Here is a 22,519-nt window from a genome sequence, read left to right as displayed (position 1 = left end):
ATCTGGATGGTGGGGAGATAAACTGATGTGGCTGGAGGAAGGATGCTGTGGGAAATCTCTGTGACACCACTATTTTGCACAACTCCAGGGGACGCTGTTCCCACTGTATTCAATGTGAATGGAGACTTCTGAGAGCACAGCTCCATGTGAAATTCATTTTGACCTTGTAGATCCCCTGAATGGGCTTTGGGGACCATCCACAGTGTTCCATTGGCCACAGTTTGAGAAACACTCATCCAGGAGACTAAGACCACAGGAAGTTGGAAAAAGACCAAGCCTCAGAAGAGAGATCCTTGTTCCTAACATCTTACAAAAATATCAGAGAATTACCAAAATTCAGGGGCCCATGGGGCTGGACAATGTGTGTCTCAGTGGCAGATCTGAACTGACAGCCCATAACCAGAGACCACCTCCCCGTTCATGCCCCTGATCTAACATGGTACTCCCCATGCAATTTTAGAGGCAGGAAGTAGAAGCCAAAGAATGATTGAGGGGTAAATATTGGAGGTAGACCAGTTTCTCAGGAAGCTTGACTTGAAGATAAAAAATTGGGGGGCACCTGGTTGGCTCAGTCGGTGGAGCATATGACTCTTGATTTTGGGGTTGTGAGTTCGAGCCCCACGTTGGGTGCAGAGATTACTTAAAAATAAAATCTTCAAAAAAAGGATTGAGATCAAGGAGAAGGTAGATTGGGTGAAAGTCCATTTGGGACAGGAACTAATGTGGTTTGTGGGGGCCGAGGAGGGCTAGTGAACCTATAGGAGAGAGAAGAGGAAAAACACCTAGGGAGATAGGAGATTCAGCCAATGCAATTTAAATCTTTTCTCCATTTGGGACACTCTTGTTGATATTGAAAGGAATTTTAAGCGTTAGTAAACAAAGTGGGTGAGTTTTTGAGGGAGGGAGTTCCTCCTGTTTTGATTCAGTACACTTTGACTGACTGGCTCTTCTGTCCAGAGATTGTGCCGGCAGTTTCCACATATCATCTTGTTTAAATTCCCACACTCCCACAGAGTAGGTTTTTCCCTTCATTTAACAATGAGGAAACTGACCTTTAGGTTAGAAAAACTGCCAGAGTAGGAAGCAGAAGTTGTACAGTTAAAAGTTCTGTCCACACTTCTGTTGAACTGCTCTTTCTCCACAGGTAGGAGGGTCCGCATATGTGATCACCCAAGCCAGGAGGCCTCCAACAGTGAACGGCAACATTACCAATAATACGCCAATGCCAACAGGCATAAATGGGGGCTGCCTGGGTCACATAGCACCCATGGTTACTCTGGCCAGGTAGGTTCATCCTTCTTGCTTATAGAAAATGCCTTAATACTTGAAATCATAATAATTAAAATCCTAATGAAACAGGACTCTGTGGTCAGAACCACAGCTCTGTTTAATGGGTAAATGTGGAGAGCATGACCATTGGACCCTTCTACCGGCTCGCTCTGAATGGCCTTGAATCATGCAGAACTTAAAGAGCATAATTAAAACAAGATGGTGACATGGACTTTTATTGTATTCTGATTTTCACCATGGAAATTTTACACTTTGCTTAAATTCTTGGTATTTTAAGGTCTAGAGGATAAAACAAAGCTTTACTTCATGAGAAAGCTGCTTTTTCTCATTCCTGCTTCTTCCTCTTTTTTTTTTTTTTTTTTAAACCTGGTCAGTCACTAAGCTCATTTGAGTGATGGCAAAGTCAAAATTGTGACTGCCTGATTTTATCCTTCGCTGCACTCGTCAAAAAATTAAATTAAAGATCATGCTTATGAATATAACGCATGAACTGCTGCATGGCATTCTGAAAGATAGAATGTCCCTTCTGTCCAGCTACTCACAAAACAACATGTCACATGATACATTAATATGCAGGAAAAATAATAGGGCAGAGAGAAAATTCTACCTCTTAGGACATACAAAGTGCATTCCACCAACGGTTCATGTGTTCAGAAAAATTAATTTTAGTCAAGACAATAATAATAATACCTCTAATAGCTACATTAGATCCTTCAAACTTGCATAGTGCTTTCTAGTTTCCAAAATGTTTCCACATGTAATTTCATCTGACAAAAGAAATCATTAATATTTTAAAGTGCAGTATAGGGCTGCTTGATTTAGCACTGCAAGGGCTCGGGTTCCTGAAGGATGTGCATCCCATGAAGGCTTGTTGAATATTCTATGAAGAGGCAATTATAGAGCGAGAGCCAAAGTGCTAGTGCTTTCTGCAAAAAGATGGTGGAAAATAGCATTCATTACCAAAAGCCACTGAAGACTTTGGAGATGAATGTTTGGATAAAATTACTATTTTAAATTTGCTACTGAAGTTTAGAAGTATAATGTCTCTAGTTTTTAAATGAAAATATGTTTTTTGATAAATATATAAAACAATTCTCACCATATATATTTTTTTTCAATTACACACAAATTTAGAAAGTTGAATATCGAACTCTCCCAAATCTGCCCCTGCCTTTTCTCCACTCCTCTAAGTTCCTGAGAGCAATTAAAAAAATAATAATAATAATAAATGTTTATTTATTTTTGAGAGAGAGAGAATAATAATAAATGTTTATTTATTTTTGAGAGAGAGAGAGAGAGAGAGAGAGAGATCACAATCAGGGGAGGAACAGAGAGAGAGGGAGACACAGAATCTGAAGCAGGTTCCAGGCTCTGAGCTGTCAGCACAGAGCCTGATGCAGGGCTGGAACTCAAGAACCTCAAGTTCATGACCTGAGCTGAAGTCTGACGCTGAATGGACTGAGACACCCAGGCGCCCCTTATCTACCTATTTCTTGAATACATGGCTGAACTGGTGGCTTTTAAAGGGAACTCCTTAGAAGCCAGAAATGAAGGGGATTGAATCAAGATTCTAGGGCCCCTGAGATGGGGCCCTAGAATTTGTAGTTCTAACAAGTCTGAGATGGGGCCTGAGAATTTGTAGTCTAACAAGTTCCCAGGGATGCTGGTGATGCAGATGGAGGAACAGTCTTTGCGAACCATTCACTAGAGCTTTGGTTCAAATGAACCACACACATGAGGCGTAGGACCAGTGCTTTGGTCCTGAATATAGTACAAAATTTTCCTGTCTCAATTTTAGCACTGAGGAAGAAAGGAAGAACAAAGTCTCTGTTGAGATTTCCTAATCTTATATATGTACTAACATGGGCTTAGCATCAAGTGGCAAACAAAAAACATAATAAAAAACTCTAAGCCAAGTATATAGTTTAAGGTTTTCCTAAATTGGCAATATCTTCAGGTATCTCAGAAACAAAACTGTAAATAAATAAACTCTTCATCCAACTTCAAAAACTTCCCACAAATAAAAATCTAAATAACATGGCAATAAAAAAACACAGAATATGTAAGGAAATTACTGTAATCATGAATCTGCAAAAAACAATAAACCACAGAATTTGACTTATACAGACTAGAGATATTGAAATTTCAGATACAGATTATTTAAAAAAAATATTTTATGTGGTTAATAAATAAGGAATGACCAGCCATATTTTAAAAAGAACCAAATAAAACTTGTAAAAATTAAAGTGATAAGAACAGAAATCAGATTAAATAGAGTTAAATAAAATTAGAAAATTGAGTGACAGGCTTGAAAAAATAACCATAAAGGAGTAGCAAAGAGAGATAGGGATACAGAAAAGGAAAAACAAACAAACAAACAAAAAAAAAAAACAAACTAAAAACACAGGAGTCCTGAAGGACAGAGAAAGAAGGAATAGAGAGTGGTGGAAATGTAATATATGGTGAGGTAATAGAAAAAAAAAAAAAACAGAACTTTAGTTAAAAAATGTCCATTCCTAGGGCACCTGGATAGCTCAGTCTGTTAAGTGTCCAACTCTTGGTTTTGGCTCAGGTCATGATCTCACGGTTCATGGGTTCGAGCCCCACATCAGCTCTGTGCTGACAGAGAGGAGCCTGCTTCGGATCCTCTGTCTCCCTCTCCCTCTGCCACTCCCCCTCTCATGCTCTCTCTCTCTCTCTCTCTCTCTCTCTCAAAAAAAAAAAAATAAATAAACATTAAAAAAAAAGTCCATTCCCATAACCATGAAGCACATGAAATCCTAAGAAGGATAATGGGGAACCCACACTGAGGTACATCAAAATGAAACTGAGTGACATCAAAGATAATGACCAGACTGTCAATGTAGCCAGAAAGAAAAGAGAGACCTCCTAAAAAGAAACTACTAGATGGAGATATTACTTCTTAACAATTACAGAATTGATAAGACTGGGGAAAAAATCTTACATGTTGCAAGAAAATAACAATCAACCTCAAATTTTTTACCCAGAAAAACTGCCTTAAAAAAAAAAAAGGCAACATGATAATGTTTTCACACAAAGCCTGAGAGATTTTCAATGAAGGAACTTCGAAAGAATTTCCTGGTGGGAGATAGAGGAAAGCTGTCAGAAGAGCATGGTTTATTAATGGTGCCAAGTTTTCTAATGATATTCTTTCAATTAAGTTTGTGTAAGAAGAAAATTGGTCCAAATTCTTGAGAGCTGGAATTGCTGGAACTTGTATTCACTGGGTGTTTCTTAAACAATTGCGCCTATAATTTGCTGATTCATGGATGGCTTATCATTTAAATCAGAGGCCAGCCAATCTGAAGTTACTAATTATTTCATTATTGGTATGGTGTTGCAGAGGGTCAAGTCAGAGAACACTGGGGTCCATGAAAGTTCAATCAAAACAGAATAAAACTATATTCAAAAGTCCACAATATAAAAAATGCAAGTAAATACATTTAGAAATTGTTTGATTATTTATTTTGATGTTCAGTACTTGAGTACAATGTTTACTAAAGTAATAACGCTTTCAATGGAGGCTGCAATGAGGGCAACATTGCCTCCTTCAACAAAACTAGTTCTAGTTTCCAGAAGAGAGAGAGGGAAAAGGATTAGTGGAGGTATGTTGTTTCTAGAAAAAAGAAGACATTCTGACATTAACAAACTGGTGGACTTGGGTGAGTTAGAAAACCATTTGCAGTCTGCTTTAAAAACAGATCTGTAGAATGAGAAAACTTGCCCATATGTTCGCAGAATTCTTCTGGATCAAAATATAGTTGTTATGGTTATATATGCTAGAAAATCTAGGTGAAATTGCATTCCAGCTCTACTCTCTGTGATCCTGTCTGAAAATGGTTATTATAAGGTAAACTGAGGTAATCAGTAGGACCTTTGAGAGTTGGAATCAGGGCAGAGAACCCAAAGGTAGGGGAGAAGAGAGATGAGGCCAACTGATGGGAATTAAGCTGAGTGATCTATAAATAAAAATACCAGAAGCTTCTCTCCAATTTTAGGGAGACGACCAAGTTGGGAAAGGACTGAACTCGAAAATGGGAAGAAGACTACAGAGAAGGGTCATGATCCTCATTACCCCTCCCCCAGGGACACAATATTCCATTTGTGCATCCAGTGGGAAAGAATTGTAACTCTTTGCTAAAGATTGTAACTCTTCTCATCCTGAGAGGAAGTGAAACATATGCAACAGTACTGAATTCAGGACATAGTTTATTTTGTCAACGTAGAAACTGACAAATAATGAGCGCCCATGATAGAATCATCTACCACTGGCATGTCAGATTATGCTCCCTTTTTTCGCTGTTTTCCCGGCAACTTTTAGTTTTTTGTCCCAAAAGTCATCTGAGAAACAAACACACAATTCCTGTTTCTATGGAGTGGCTAACATTTACATTTCACCATGATGCCACAGACACAACATGCCTGGCACTTTTGCGCCTCCGAGCACATTCTGCGACCATATATTCAGGTGAGGTAAAGCCATATTACCTAGTCATACTGAGATTATGGAATGATGTGCTAAACAATGCACATTATTTAGGAGGTGAAAGAAGTTTCCACACATTTGAAGGAGCAACTGGGAGGAATACTCCTGCTAATTTATGGTGGCAGAGCTGCTACAGTTCAGGGCTCACCATGTGACACTCGCAAAGAAAACAGGTTCAGGCTCTGGAAAACAACTTTTGAAGACAGGAACTGCTAGGGGAGGTGGAGCCTCTCTGAGAAAAAGGCAATTGTTGTTTTGCCCCTCATCTCGTGGGCTGAAGAGATTATCCAGGAAATGACATCATTAGGGTAGGAGATGAATGCCTGGCCAGTTTCTTACTGCGTGGGGCCAGTTAGAGTTGCCGGCCTACTCTGTGATTCTAAGTGTCCTCCTCTGAATGATTCTAAGCTCTCAAGCCCATTTCAGTGAATTAGGACGGTGGGCACCCTCTCATGGTGCTGATTATGTTGGTAATTATAATAGCCATCATGAATGCCAGGCCCCTGCTAGGCACTTTATACACACTATTTCTGCTGTTAACTGTTAGGTGGAAATGTTTATCCCTCACCCCTCAACCAAAGGGCAGAGAACATTCACTGCTGTGCCCTTCTCTCCATCTTCCCTTCACTTATCCAAGCCTGGGGGAAGACACAGTCCCTTTTTTTTTTTTTTTTTTTTTTTAGAGAGAGAGAGAGAGAGAGCTCACAAACAGGGGAGGGCTGTGGGAGATGGAGTGAGAGAATTCCCAAGCAGGTTCTATCCTTTCAGTGCAGAGCCTGACTCGGGGCTCGATCACACAGCTGTGAGATCATGACCTAAGCCAAACATCAAGAATTGGAGGATTAAATTACTGAGCCACCCAGTTACCCCAGAAACAGTCCCATCTTGAGTCTCTCTCAGACCCACCTGTCCACAGAGAGGGCATGTCCTGATCTGTTCTTTTACATTTAATAAGCTCAGGGTAGCCTCTGTCCAGGCAATGGGGATACCGTGGACAGTGGTACTTGCTTCTGAGGGGACACAGGTTACGCCTTTCATATTCAGGAGTGAAGTCCAGCATGTAGGACACCCATTTGGGGGCAGGGCCACCAGATGCTCTGAACTAACCTCATTAGTAACAAAGCTAATGTTTTTGATTTCAAACTTTCTTAGAGCTTTGCCTTCTCGGCTGGTTCTGAACAGAGGTGAGGGTGAAGGCAGTGTTGGAACTCCCGCACTCATGCAGAGGCCATGCTGTCACGGAGGTGAGATGCTCAGGATCTCCCTTCAAGAGAGAATGTGATGCCAGGAGTGGAGTTAGCTGACAGCATCCACTGGCCACACTTTGGAGATCGCACGGCAGCCACTTTCTCCCCAAGCTGCTTGCAGCCAGTGAGTTGAGCTGGAGGAAAGGGATCCTGGAGCCCGGCCATTCCTGCCCGGTGCAGCTCAACTGTAATGGCCGGGGTTTGTTCTGAGCCTCCCCAGACTTTCTCAGACTGCACTGCAGACTGGCTCTTCCTAGCTAATCTTCCTTCCTTCCCTCCTCTTCCTCCTCCTGCTCCTTCCCCTGCTCCTCCCCATTTTAGCCTTTGAGGCTTTTCTGCCTTCACATTTCCTGCACTTCTGTTTCATCTTGGCATCTTCCCCAAAGACTCAAGCCGACACCACCAGCATTCTCATACTCTCCATTTCACGGTGGAGTGAAAGTGAGGCTCCAAAGACAGAAAGTAGAAAGCAAAAATACATTTCCCTTGAAGAAGTTCATGCATACTCGTGTATGTTAGAGATCCCCTTAAAAAATACCTAATTTACATTTTCAGAGAAAAATTTGAATACCTTGTAGGTGGCACTTAGCGTGGCCACTAAGTAAAAGAGACAGCTTCATTTCTTCAGAAAACTGAGCCCAATGGGACCTGCCCATTCAATGCAAAGATAACACTGGCTTTTTGAGAGTGGAAGGAAACACTAAAGACTGGAAGAATTTCCGCACCCACTCCTGACTTTGGATTCAGGACTCAGAATGTGTTCGTGAAAAAAAGCAAATGATCTCAATAAGGCAAAGGCCACACACTGCTTGTCACCTAGAGGTCTCCACCTAACTTGTAAGCACCACCCGCAATTTGATCATTTGTAGGAACAGAAAATACATTGCACCGAGAAACCGTCTTCTTCAACTTGGTTTTTACCTTCACAAGTTAAACCTAAATCTGGTGTTTTTTTCTCACATTCAGGGGAGGATCAACATATTAGGAAAGGATAAAGAATTTTTCTGTGATTTCTGCACCCTCAGGAACATCCGAACATGAGAGCACATGCGTAATGTAAACATTAACCAGAAGTTTCTTTTCAGGGAGTAATTTTTTAGAGACCAGAAGAAAAGGACTCACCTTCGCTAGAGTCTTTGGAACCCTCTGGCTTCTTTGCTTTGCTCTTCTTGTGGGGTGGAGAGAGGCCTTTTGGCTCTAACACCTCTGGAAGCATAAAGATTTAAAACATTCTTATGTAGGTATTAAATATTTAAAATTATGTTGAAACTTAAAGTTCTTTTTCTTACCCCCGCAGTAAACCCACATGTGCAGTGAAGCTTGATCACAGGTTCATGTGTCATTTTGGCTAAGCTGAATTTCGGCAACAGCCTGTGATTCTCCAGTGCACATAGATGGGCATTCAGGCTTCAGCTTAAACATCTTTTCGTTACCATTATTAATGATTCGCACAAATGTGAAAACTTAGACGCTCATTTTATTTTATTTTAAAGTTTATTTATTCATTTTGAGAGACACAGAGACAGAGTGAGCAGGTGAGGGGCAGACAGAGAGGGAGACAGAATCCCAAGCAGGCTTCACTCTGCCAGCACAGAGCCCCACGTGGGGCTTGAATTGTGAAATCGTGACCTGAGCAGAAATCAAGAGTTAGATGCTCAGCCGACTGAGCCACCCAGGTGCCTCTTAGATGCTCTCTTTTTTTAATTAAAAGAAATTCTCCACAAGGAAACCCCATTTTTTTTTTCCTCCACAGGAGATTGATTTAAAACTTCATGGACTAACTGATAGCTGCCATTGTGCAATTTCCTTTTACTAAGTCCTTCAAGTAGAGCCAGATGAAGCTGCAGTGTCTCATTTTGGGGTGGGGGGGGCATGGTGCTTGAAATTATCCTCCTTCTATTTAGCAGATTTCTTTAGTAGTCCAAATTCTAAACAACTTCTATATGTCCCCAGTTTAATTATTATGTTTCCCACTTTTCTCACTGCTTCCCAATACCCTCGGGCCAAGTCTATCCAAGGAGGCTAATAATTTAAATTCTGAAGAATTTAAACAGAAAGAAAAATTCTAAAGACGGTTTTAGGAATTATATCTCTAAATTCATCCCATTCAGATATAGATACTTTGTTAGGCATTAATTTGTATTTCGAGTCCTGGTCTCTCTACTAAGCTCAAAGCATATCTTCAGCTGCCTACATGGCATCTTGTTTTATATCCTGACTGGATGTCTTCTCTTTGCACCTCCATATCCACTCTCCATTCTTTACCTCACTTCCCACCCAGCTGTGCCCTGGGATACGGGTCTCTATGCACCAGTGAAATTTCTGGCTTTATTCCTAAGTGACCAGTGGTCTTCAAGGGCTTACTGTACCCCTCCATAAGCTTACAACCCCAATCTGTTGGCTTCCTCCACTTGACCCTCTCTGTCTCCTGGGTCCTGTAACTACCATCTCTCCTATTTTCCTTTCAGGGCTGGGATTTAACTGTGCCTCCCTCTTTCCAGCCCTAATGATTTTCCCTCACTCAGCTCTCACCAAGCATTTCAAATTTATGTAATAATCCCATTAAGCACAGCTGGAACAATACTCTTGATGTCGGCAAACCTGTTCTCTCCAGAGTATTTCACATCTCACTACCTACCCAAGAGTGTAAACCTCAAAACTGAGCTATTGTCCTTAATATTTCCTTTCATTTACTTTCCCAGGAAGTAATAAGTCCTATCATCTCTGCTCCAAATTCTATCCCATATTCATCCGTGGTGTTCATTCTGTGGAATCATCTGCATCTCTTATCTGGGTTATTACAGTAACCTTCTGGCTTTCTAACTTCCCTAAAATTACTCTCCCTGTAGCAACCAGAGTTATCTTTTAAACATAAACCAGATTCTGTTGCTTACCTGCCTGCCACTGGTCTTGGATCACAGACCAAGACCAATTGGATTGATCCAAATCCAGTTTCATGGGCCAGGGCAACATGCCATTTGGGCTCTACCTACTGCTCTAGCCTCATTTCCCACTTGTGCTTTGGCGTCAGAATTACTGGCTGCCATTGTGTGTTCTTCAACCATTACTAGGCTAGTTTCTGCCTTGGAATCTTCACACCTGCTATTCTTCTTCTCCCCCGAGATACACATTCGTATGTCTATCTTCTTCTCCATTTTTAATCTCAAACCACATTCAGCTCCCAAGAAAGGCCTTCCCTGAATACCTAATATGAAGGGTCCTTGTAAGGGAAATCTCTCTCAAATACATCATTTGATATATCTGAAATTATCTTGTCCGCTTCTTTATTTCTTTATTGTATGTCTCCCTTCTCCATCCCACCTCCTAAGAATGTAAGTTCCTTGAGAAAAGGACATTTGTCTTTCCTAATCTTTCTTGTATCCCTGGTACCTAGTAGTGTCTTGAGAATTTCATTTCCAATTGGTTTTATTTCCCCTTTACCCAAGCCTTTCTTTAAGGCCAAGATATAATGGGGCCCATGCCTAACTCTTACTCTCTTAGCAGCTGTCGCCTTATGCCAGGATTCTAAAATTATACTACAGAGCTATGGCGACTCATTTTTCTTTTCCCATTTATTAAAAAAGGAACAGAACAAAAAATTGCATTTGGTAGCTGTACTATTAAAAACTGTGGCATTATGAATGGGAAAAGATATTTGCAAATGACACATCGGACAAAGGGCTAGTATCCAAAATCTATAAAGAGCTCATCAAACTCCACACCCGAAAAACAAATAACCCAGTGAAGAAATGGGCAGAAAACATGAATAGACACTTCTCTAAAGAAGACATCCGGATGGCCAACAGGCACATGAAAAGATGTTCAACGTCGCTCCTTATCAGGGAAATACAAATCAAAACCACACTCAGATACCACCTCACGCCAGTCAGAGTGGCCAAAATGAAGAAATCAGGAGACTATAGATGCTGGAGAGGATGTGGAGAAACAGGAACCCTCTTGCACTGTTGGTGGGAATGCAAATTGGTGCAGCCGCTCTGGAAAGCAGTGTGGAGGTTCCTCAGAAAATTAAAAATAGACCTACCCTATGACCCAGCAATAGCACTGCTAGGAATTTATCCAAGGGATACAGGAGTACTGATGCATAGGGGCACCTGTACCCCAATGTTTATAGCGGCACTCTCAACAATAGCCAAATTATGGAAAGAGCCTAAATGTCCATCAACTGATGAATGGATAAAGAAAGTGTGGTTTATATACACAATGGAATACTACGTGGCAATGAGAAAAAATGAAATATGGCCTTTTGTAGCAACATGGATGGAACTGGAGAGTGTGATGCTAAGTGAAATAAGCCATACAGAGAAAGACAGATACCATATGGTTTCACTCTTATGTGGATCCTGAGAAACATAACAGAAACCCATGGGGGAGGGGAAGGAAAAAAAAAAAAAAAAAAAAAAGAGGTTAGAGTGGGAGAGAGCCAAAGCATTAGAGACTGTTAAAAAACTGAGAACAAACTGAGGGTTGATGGGGGGTGGGAGGGAGGGCAGGGTGGGAGGGAGGACAGGGTGGGTGATGGGTATTGAGGAGGGCACCTTTTGGGATGAGCACTGGGTGTTGTATGGAAACCAATTTGACAGTAAATTTCATATATTAAAAAATAAAAAATAAAAAAAAAAAAAAACAAAAAAAAACTGTGGCATTATGGACTACAAAGGTTTTTTGGGCACCATAGGCTTTCTGTGGTTGCATGGCAGTCACATCGAAGATCATTACCATGGCTAGGGTGAAAAATTTTGCCAATGACTACATTAGCAACTCCCCCAAACTTTTGTCACCAGGTGTGAGATGGATGTTGACCCTTCAGAACGGGTTCAGCAAAAACAGAAATGAGATGCTTGGAACAGCTCACTGAGCACAGATGCTGTGCTCAAAAGGATGCATAAAGTAGGCAAAACGACACTTGTGATCTCCCTGGGAGAAGACGCTAAGACTCCCTGGAAGATGCCTCTGAAATGCATCAACTGCCTCTAGGACTAAGAGGAGAATTTCTAATGCTGGGGATTCAACCCCAAACCAGCATTTCCTAAAAGTGAGTTTTTGATCATTAACCTGATTTCCCAACGTGAATGGGAATTCTTGGAGAATGGGTGAGACATCTCTTAAAGACATCTATTTGTTTCTGTTTGTCTAAATTTTGAGATGCGTTTCCCAAAAGTACTTTATTTTTTAAAAAGTTACAGGGCCCTCCTTGGGTAGTCACTGGACATGGATACATGTTAACCATGAATAGTAATTTATGACATAAGTATAGTATCATTTCCTGACACCCATGGAGGCACTCACTAAATGTCACTGATACATATGGCCTCTGTGCTCAGATTTCTACTTGTGGTTCAGCAGGAACAACTCTCCCTTTGGCCTGGGGAAGCAGAAGGAAGATTTCTCCAAAGCAACCCATAATTCTCCTTGACAGCATATCATATTATCTATATTGCCTCTGTTTCTGGCAGAGGGTGGAGACCTGGAGTTTTGTCACGAGCATAGATTTGCCCCCTACAGAACTCAACTGTGCTCCTGACTCTCATGTAGCTGGACTTCCATAGGTGGCTGTTGATTTCCTATTCCTGGTAGGGTCCCATTTCAACAGCCATTCTTGGGAATGGAAGGAGATGGGGAAATGTTTTCTATTGTAGGATAAAAGAAACTGATAAAGGACTTTGCATCCTAAGCATTTAAGCTGGTCTGTTTCTATCATTGTCCACGAGGGCAGAGCCTCACCTTGAGGATGACCTTGCCTCACACCATCTGAGATGCTCCTGCCTCTACTTACCTGTAGGGTCTGGAGACAGGAGTACAAGGGTATGAACTTTGGGTTCAGACACACCAGTGGGTCAGCTATTTAAGCTAGGAGGTCAGACACACCAATGGATCCGCTATTTAAGCCAGGAACTAATTCCTTTTAAGCCTTGTGTAATAACAATCCCTGACTCCTACAGTTGTTGCATATCTTAAATGAATTCATGTATGTTGAGTGACTGGCACAAGGTACATACTCAGTTATAATCTGGCTCAGCAAAGGTGTGCTGGGGCTGATGTGAGTGAGCTGACTATACCTATCTCTCAGCTCCCACATTCACTGATCTCATGTTTGGTAGCTTGAAAACACTGTGGTGTGTGTATTTACACTAAGCAAATATGCAAACTCTCCAAAAGGGGGTTCCCGCCACCTGGAGAGTCAGTTCACCTGACTTTTGGTAGTCAGATTATTATTCACTATCATTCACTAGCCTTTGTTGGCAAGTTATTTGTCCCAAGTAGCCCTTTACTAGTGTCAGCTGCATTCTTAAAAATCTTTCCAGCATTTCTACGTATATGAGAAGATGTGATGCAGGGCAGAGAAAGGCAGTAGTTAATGGTCTGGATAGAGACCTCTCTTGGAGACCAACACTTCCAAGTGTGAGATGTGGACTGAAGTCAGCCTGCTCACCAATGTCTGGTAGGACCAGTGGCACATCATGGAACCATTCTGCACAGAAATCTCCCGTGATTTCAGCACTCAGATACTAGGAAATGGAGAGCAGCTTCCCAAGCCCATTCTGGCCAGGTGACTTAGCATCCTTGGGCCATTGAGTATGACTTTAACAGCTGCATCCAGCTGCTGGACACGAAACCCCCAGGAAACCTGATGAGACTAAAATCAGAAATGATGATCCAATTAAAGCCCCCCAAACCTCATATGCTGACTCCAATCTTGTGGGCTCTGCATTAGCATTAATAATGATTTTCTTAAAATCACTCAGTGGTTTGGATAGCTAGCTGCATCTCATTAAGAAGTCAACTCCCCTTGCCTAGAAATGTATACTTAGGGCACTTAGGCAAATGATCCTTAGCAAGATAAGGCCCTTAAACTGGCTGGCTGAAAGGGCAGTACTCCCCATGGCTGAAGGATATTCCAAGGATACTTCATATGAGCAGGATAAATGAAAATAGCAGAAATTAACATTAAGTTCGTGGAATTAAATCAAGATGCGGGTGACCCCTTAAAGTCTTTTTTCAACATATGGTTCTTTTAAATAATAAGACATCCCACATGAGTATAGGGATGGATATTCTAATTGAAATTTCACCTTGGGCTTAATGTTTTACAAAAGACAAGCAGAGTCTTTGTCTTAGGTTGGATTTTCTCAAAAGACACTGAGACAACTATTGAGTTCAAATACTTAATGTAAGAGATTATCCCAGAAAGTTCCAGAGGGCAGTAGGGAGGTGAGACAAGAAAGGAGAGGCACCCAATACTGCGTGAGCAAGCTCCACTGTGGACTGTCAGGGCTCAATTCTACTGAGGACCTTTGGGTGATGGTAAAAAAATCTCGTTGTTCAATACCACACATTGCCAATGAAGACTTGAAATGTGTCTAGTCTGAATTTAGATATGAATGTAAAATACACACAAATTTCAAAAACATAGTGTGAAAAAAGGACAATGTAAAATATCAGACTAATAAAATTTTTAGATTGATTACATGTTGAAATCATTATATTTTGGATATATTATGTTACTAAAATATTATTAAATTAATTTCACTCATTTCTCCTTACTTTTTCCAATGTAATTACTAGAAAATCTGAAATTAAACATGAGGCTCACATTTGAGGCTCACATTATATTTCTACTGGATGACACTGGAATACAATATGCCTCCGATGTGTCCTTCAGGGGTCAACCAGCTCTTGCCTATCACTGGCTGAGGGCTACTCCAGGGAAATTAACTTCCTGGCACTTCAAGTGTGCTTTCATGACCAGCAAGAAACACTGATTGCAGAGTCACAAGAGCTTTCCTTAGAAAGCTGTTGGTCTTGTAAAAGAATAGTGAGGGCCAAGGGGATATAGGTAGGGAACTGGCAGCTGCTATTACAGATCCTGCTCTACCTCCTTCATTCCTGGCTTTTAGATACTTCCTCTACTTGTCCACCCTTCAAACCCACTGCCCTGGGGGAGGCTGAGGGAACCATAGGAATCAGATATGTTTGGACTGGAGAAGAAGCTGAAGCTAGACAGAAGTTATAAACATTGCTCCAGTGAGCAGCTATGAAGAAAAGAACGATTATCTTTCCACAAAGACAGTGGGAAGTCAGGGGAGGGATAGAGATTTAACTTAACAAGGAGAAGGACCATTTTAGTCAAACGAGATTGTTTGCCTTGGAATTTAAACTGCTCCCTGTTAATGGAGATGTTCAGACTGTGCTGTCGGTGATTTATGTATGGAGTTCTGGCATCGAAGAGGGGGTTACACAAAATCAGGACCTTTAAGATATCTGTTTTGATTTTGAAACCCAGTCCTATTTCAGGCCTAGAACAGTGTGGTTGCCAAAATTGGGAACATGGAGTTCTTACACCGTGGAATTAAGTTCTATACCCTCCAATATCTGTTAGAGTGAGAAAGGAAAAAAAAAAAGCGATAATTTATTGAGTGTTTACTAAGGTCCAAGAAATATTTCAGGTATGATATTTCATTTAATTCCCAAACAAGACTGTATTATAGTAGTTTTGCCCCTAGAGGTGTAAACTGATGCTTGTAGAGAAAACTTTCACCCAAAGTCAGGAAGTAGTAAGTCAGTAAGTAAAGGAGCTAGGATTGAAATCAGGGCTATTGATTCCTGCATTCATAGTCAAGCATAGTCAAGCAGATCCAAAGCTTGTAACCACTAGATTTCTCTCATCAAACACTGGTCTTTCTTGAGAAGTAGGCATGCATCTTAATTTCTGATAGTGAGAACAATATATCATATGTACCCAATGTATTTTCCAAAGATGGCCACAGCAATTTTTCAGGTCCTACATGCTCTACAAAACCTCACAGCTCCCTGTCAGGATATTGAGCCTATTTTCTCTCCCCATGAGCCTGGGCAGGTTTCTTAATGACTGCTCCAAAAAGATTTTTGTGGAAGTAATTCTTTGGGATTCCTGAGGCTGAGTCTTAAAAAGGTACAGCTCCTGCTGGCTCACTTGCTGTCTCTAGAGGAACCACTTTGGAGCCTGGCTGCCATGCTGTGAGGAAGCCCAGGTTATAGAAAGGCCACCACAGGTGTTTCAGAAAACTGCCTGAGCTGAGGTCTTAGCTAAAAGCCAGCATATCAATTGCCAGCCAGACATACGAGTGAACAAATCTTCACACAATTCCAGCACTCAGCCATTGAGGCTTCCTGATGAGGTCTCAGACCTTGTAGAGCAGCATGATCAAGTCAGCCCTGCTGTGCTCTGTCTGAATTCCTGACCCACAGAATATATGAGCATAATAAGCAGGTTCTTTAATCACTAAGCTTTGGGATGATTTGCTACACAACTGTATTTATTATAACATCAGGTTCCATTGTAAAAATGGAACTTTCAGAAAGCTGGAAGCTTACTGCTTAAATATGCTAATTGTATTAGCCATAAGGGTTAGTTAGCACAATTACTTCTTTATTTTATGACCTCGACTGTACATTTGTATCTTTTTCTTTTCTTTTAATTCCAGGATAGTTAACATGCAGTGTTATTTTAGTTCTTAGTATACAATATTGTGATTCAACAATTCCATATATTACTCAGTGATCATCTAGATAAGTGTACTCATATCCCACTTCACCTATTTTATTAACCTTATTTTGCTTTTCTTTGAAAAACTGTGAGGTGCACATAAACAACAAAATGATCCTTGCCTATCCTTTAAGAATAAAATCATAAATTTAATACCTGAATCTTCTTTCACGTTAACATCTTCTTCATTATTATCATCTATTTAGAAAAGAGGGGGAAAGACAAAAGAAACACTCATATGAAAGCTAGTAAGCTCAGAATTCTCCAGTTTGACTAATACAACTTCAAAGGCCAAAAAGAACTCAGTAGAAAAGAGTGTTAGAACATGCATTTCGATTGTCTTATATTATTATGCTAAGTTAATACAAGGTAATGTAAATATACATCACAGCACAATTTAACACCTAGGGTTCACATTTCCTTTTAAAAATTGTTATGTATGCATAACAAAGTACATACACAATCATTTGTTTTACTTATGCAAGTAATGCATGGTCACTTTGGTCATTTCAATTTCTAAAAAGATGAAAAATAAAAATCGCACACTTCAAATGCCGCACTTTCTCCGTCAATGAAAGGGATGCGCGCTCATGTCAAGCATCTGAGAAATGTGGAGCTCACCACTTGGGTTTAGGCTGACAGCACCCATTCCCTGTACAGCACCGTGGAAAGTGCTAGTTTGCTACATGTGCAAATCCAAACCTTTAACCATGTATGTTCAAGTGCCCACCCCCCAGCCCGCCCCAGTTGGCATCATTCCCATTCAATTCCACTCATCCCAGTGAAACCCCCATTAATTGGGCAAGGACACGTGCTTCCTCTACCCTCTGGGTGACATGTTTGCTTTTTGAACTTTTGATATGTTGTCATCTCTTCTCCTTCAATGTTCCTTACATCCAGGCAGTATGAATCCTGCCTGTCTTATTTCCACATTTTCTCCTCTCTATTCACATCACTGCAACTCGATTCAAACTCTGCCATTTGCCTTCCCTATTTTGTGGTTTCCTAACTGCTCTTCTTTTTTTCTCACTCCTGACTCCAATTTCTTTTACACACAGGTGCAAAATCCATCTTAAAAGAGAGCTCTGGTCTGGTTTATGACGTTGCAGGGATTCCTGTCTGCCTAATGAAAAGGGTAAGGATTAAATGAGATAATACCACCTAAAGCACCAGGACAGTTACTGAAATATTAAATGCTAAATATTACTTATTATTACCACCACATCATATGTCTACTTGTTAACGTATGTATCCTTCAGATGCCCATTTTGACATCATAAATTCTGCAAAGTTAAAGACTATGTCTTATGTTCCTTTGTATTCTCTAGGATCTAATGTTAATTTTATACGTTAAAATCCATAAAGAAATTTCTGCTGAATAATATTTCTGAGGTTTTTAAAAATTTTTTCTCTGATTTTTTTAGTCAAACTGGAGAATTCCTGTGTTTATATTTCTTATCTACCTCTTACATTGTAGGACATGCTTCCAAATGATGATTTGCAAGCAATGGGGACTCAGTAAAGATTTGTAATTTCCACCCAGACATACGCTTTAAATTTAGTCATTTCTTAGCCAAATTTATACAATGTGACATTCTTCAAAGTGCTAATTATAAATGAAGATTATAGATATACCAGTCACTGGGAATGGAAAATGTATTTAAGTTGAGGTTTTAGGAAAATAATTCTTGATGGCCATGGTTAACTTTTAAAGAAGTAAATTTCAGGGCGCCTGGGTGGCTCAGTCGGTTAAGTGTCCGACTTCAGCTCAGGTCACGATCTCGCACTCCATGAGTTTGAGCCCTGCGTCGGGTTCTGGGCTGATGGCTTGGAGCCTGGAGCCTGCTTCGATTCTGTGTCTCCTTGTCTCTCTGCCCCTCCCCTGTTCATGCTCTGTCTCTCCCTGTCTCAAAAATAAATAAACGTTAAAATTATAAAGAAGTAAATTTCTTTCCATTCAAATTGTTAGAAACATTAGTGAATAGCTGTATACTTTATTTCTTTCATTTTTTTCTCTGAATATAATTTTGGGAGCAGAATATCTTTCTCTTAGAAATATAATTCTCTAACTAAATTATTATCAAAATGTTACAAAGTATACTCTTCACAGATTCTTCCCTGAACTTAATAGATTTAAATAAAATTTTATTTTTCAGAGCATCTAAAATATCTAGACCATCAGACTTTCTGGAAATCAGAGTGGGATGAAAAAAAGTCTCCACAGTTTCCAGGAAAAGATGAAGAGTCAAAGATCTCTTTGCTTGTCATCTATGTATCCATTTGTCTGTCTGGCAAACACTCCTCCATAGCCTATTGTAGGTGTAGCTTTGTGTTTGGAGAAATAAAATACCAAGACAAATCTAGACACAATTGTCTACAAACATTATTAGTAAGGAAAGCAAGACATGCAGATCAATTTGAATATATAATAGAGAGTAGTCAGGGCCATCACAAAAGGTATCAGGGGAGGGATAGCTGCTTCCAGTCAGGTTATGAAGAAAGGTTTTTGGAAAATGTGACATTAGAGCTGATCTTTGAACTTTATAGACTATATTGATAGCATCATCCCTAGAATGTCTCCAGGTGTTGAAGGATCATACTTGATGTCATTATTCATTTGTTCATTCATTTCACTCATTTATTCATATAGTGGTTAAGAGTATATTCAGGATCTGGATTCAGACTGCTTGGGTTTACTTGCAGGCCAAACTATAAATCACTGTGTAATCTTGGGCAAATTATGTAAACCTATGCCTGGGAAATAGGGATAATAAAAGTATCCTAAGTCATACCCTAGTATGACTTTCTAGGGTTAGTAATACATGTAAAGTGCTTACATGGAATGAGCATTCAATAAATACTGGCTATTCGTGTTATGGTGCCATTATGATTACTACTTTTACAACTTAAAGAACCATTTATTGACCAACACCGTATGTTGGAACCATGGAAGACCGTGAAGATACAGTTGACAATCCATTCCCTCAAAAACTCCCAAAGAAGTGTATGGCAGAGAAAAGTAAAACAACAATCAGAAGAGGAAGTAACAGATTCTCTGATGCAGGTAAGCAGAGGTTTTACTGGGAAACAGACAAGAAGCAGCTAAGTCAGAGAGGTCTATGAAGGATTTCCAGAATAGGTGAGGCTTAAGTTGAATCCTAAAGGGAGATGCAGAATTATCTGGGAGTAAGGAAAGGCTGCAGTAGATTCCCAGTAAATATGGGTGCCCTGCCTACAAGCCCTTGTTCCTAGACACTTCCTTGCTGGCCAGACCGATTTCCAGCCACCAGATCTCCACCTGAGGGCTTTCTCTGGGTTGCTGGAGGCCACAGGAGAAATATCAGGGAATTGACACCCCAAGAGGGCAGTGTTTCACAAATGACTGCCAGGACTTGTACAGAAGTACTATAGTGCCCTTGCTCCTAAGGTGTGCTAATTCAGAAGCTTCTCCCAGAGTCCTCCCCAACCCAAACCCCAACCCTGGGAATAAACCCCAGTGGACGGGTGGTTAATTTAATTTGTAATTTAACTCTACTGCCTTCCTTCCCTTTCCAATTCTTCCTTTCCACTCCCCTGCTAGTGATTCCAGGGATTATCTTCCAAATAAATGACTTTCACTTGAATTCTTGCTTCAGGGTTTGCTTCTGGGGGGATTCGAACTAAGAAAATGGTAATCACACTCAAACAAAGGGAAAAAACATCTATGAGAACACATGGTTATGAACAGTCAAAATGCTTTTAAGGAAATAAAACTAGCTCTCCATGGCTGGAGGCAGGAGTTTACAGGGGAACCATGGGTCTAGTGACCTGTTCTGGCTGGATCATGAAGGATCTTTCTCACTGGGTATGGTGGTCAGTTGTATGTGTCAATGTAACTGGACCATGGAGTGCCCAGACACATGTCAGACTTGACCCTAGGTGTGTCTGAATGAAATTTCTGAATAAGATGAACATTTGAATTGGTTGGTAGACTGAGTAAAAGAGATAGCCCCGGTAATGTGGGTGGGCCTCATCCAGTAAGTGTAAGGCTTACACTCCCACAAGGAAGAAGAAACTACTGCCAGACTGCATTTGTGTGGGGACATAGGGTTTTTCCTGACTTTGGACTCAGCATAAAACACTGGCTCTGCCTGGGTCTCAAGCCTGCAGGCATCTGGATTGAAACACCATCATCGGCTCTCTTGGGTCTCAGGTCTCAGACTCCCACTAGAACTATGCCATCAGCTCTCTTGTGTCTCTAGCTTGCTGACTGCGGGTCTTGGGATCTGGCAGCCTCCATAATTGCATGAGCCAATTCCTTATAATAAATTTATACCTACATCTATATTTATATCTAAACCTATATCCACTATTAGTTTTGTTTCTCTGGAGAATCCTAATACCTCAGGTTGAAGAATTTAAATTCTATCCTGAAAATTACAGGGTGACTAACCAACTTTAAGCAGAAAATGACACACCTGCTTTTGAGAGAGAACTTTTTTTTTGACACAAGAGAAGTTTACTAATACACTATAAAATCCATGCTTTAATATTTTGGTATTATTTATATTAAAATCTGGCGCAGAGTACTTTTGGTCTACAAAGCATCTAATGTGCTGTTACTTATTAATGAAATCCACTTTAGTTCAACATTATTCTATAAAATGTACTCACTTGAGCCATATTTATGCAGCATATTTCTAGCAAGATTTTTTTTTCTACTACAACCAGGGAACAAAAAAAGCAATATGTGAAAGAAGAGGATAAGCCTATGGAGATAAGGAGGAATGCCTTTGAAAATTTGGAAGCAGTTACGGGACTGATGGAGCATGGGCATGGAGACGCTGCCTTTTTAACAGTTCTTCAAGCATCATGCTTCTTTGTTAGAGGACACAAATCAAATAAAAGGTTCTTAGCCAAAGTAATACAAATACCATTTCAAAATTGAGAGCAATCTATCAGATGGTATGGTTCTGTGTGTTCAGAAATGCCAATTCCAGAAACACTGCTTCCTTTCCTTGGCAGAAATGGCCCAGGGGCTAAGGCTCCATTTCATCTTAAGGGATCTCTTTGATGTTAATTTCATAATGGATGCTGTCTTTATTCACTGCACCCCTCTCTGTCAGATTACTCTGTTGAGTTCTGCACCAAAAGTACAAATCTGACTAAAGTTCTTCTTTTGATAAAAAATGAGTGTGAAAGCCCACTGGTGTCCCATGAATAACCAGTTTTCAGTAACAGTTAGCTTTGTACATTTCAGGAGGAAGTGTCTAACCTCTTTCAAGTCTGTAATATCTACTTCACCTTCTTGAATGGAAGCCAGAGTTTGTTGAAAAGCAGAGTATACCATGGATTTTGCAATGACTTGAGATTGGTCTTACTTCTTTATCACCAGTGTTCCCATAACTAGTGCAGTCTTTTGGAAAATAAGGAATCAAAACAGATTACAGATATTCTCACAAACTTTAGTCTAAAGTGTGGTCTCTGGGCCAGCAGCACCATTATCACCTGGGAACTTGTTAGAAATGCAAATTCTCAGGTTCCACTAAAGATCTATTCCAGCAGAAGATTGGGGGAGGGGCCTAACACTCTTCTTTTTTTTTTTTTTTAATATATGAAGTTTATTGTCAAATTGGTTTCCATATAACACCCAGTGCTCATCCCAAAAGGTGCCCTCCTCAATACCCATCACCCACCTTCCCCTCCCTCCCACCCCCCATCAACCCTCAGTTTGTTCTCAGTTTTTAACAGTCTCTTATGCTTTGGCTCTCTCCCACTCTAACCTCTTTTTTTTTTTCCTTCCCCTCCCCCATGGGTTTCTGTTAAGTTTCTCAGGATCCACATAAGAGTGAAACCATATGGTATCTGTCTTTCTCTGTATGGCTTATTTCACTTAGCACAACACTCTCCAGTTCCATCCACGTTGCTACAAAGGGCCATATTTCATTCTTT

At 40.4% G+C, this 22,519-nt stretch overlaps 1 protein-coding gene across 1 annotated transcript in view; it reads right to left on the bottom strand.

The window, feature by feature from the left end:
- The window catches only part of MACROD2 (mono-ADP ribosylhydrolase 2), a 2,023,701-nt gene that overhangs the window by 138,480 nt on the left and 1,862,702 nt on the right, over window positions 1-22,519 (bottom strand). The window contains exons 10-11 of the mRNA XM_042931649.1: window positions 16,745-16,786; window positions 8,167-8,250 (exon numbers count right to left, since the gene is read on the bottom strand). Of these exons, the coding sequence (XP_042787583.1) occupies window positions 8,167-8,250; window positions 16,745-16,786 (126 nt within the window). The remainder of the gene's footprint in view (window positions 1-8,166; window positions 8,251-16,744; window positions 16,787-22,519) is intronic.

The sequence above is a fragment of the Panthera leo genome, chromosome A3, assembly GCF_018350215.1.
Source record: "Panthera leo isolate Ple1 chromosome A3, P.leo_Ple1_pat1.1, whole genome shotgun sequence".
Taxonomy (NCBI): domain Eukaryota; kingdom Metazoa; phylum Chordata; class Mammalia; order Carnivora; family Felidae; genus Panthera; species Panthera leo.
The sequence above is the reverse complement of the archived record's forward strand: the minus strand, read 5'-3'. Positions and strand labels throughout refer to the sequence as shown.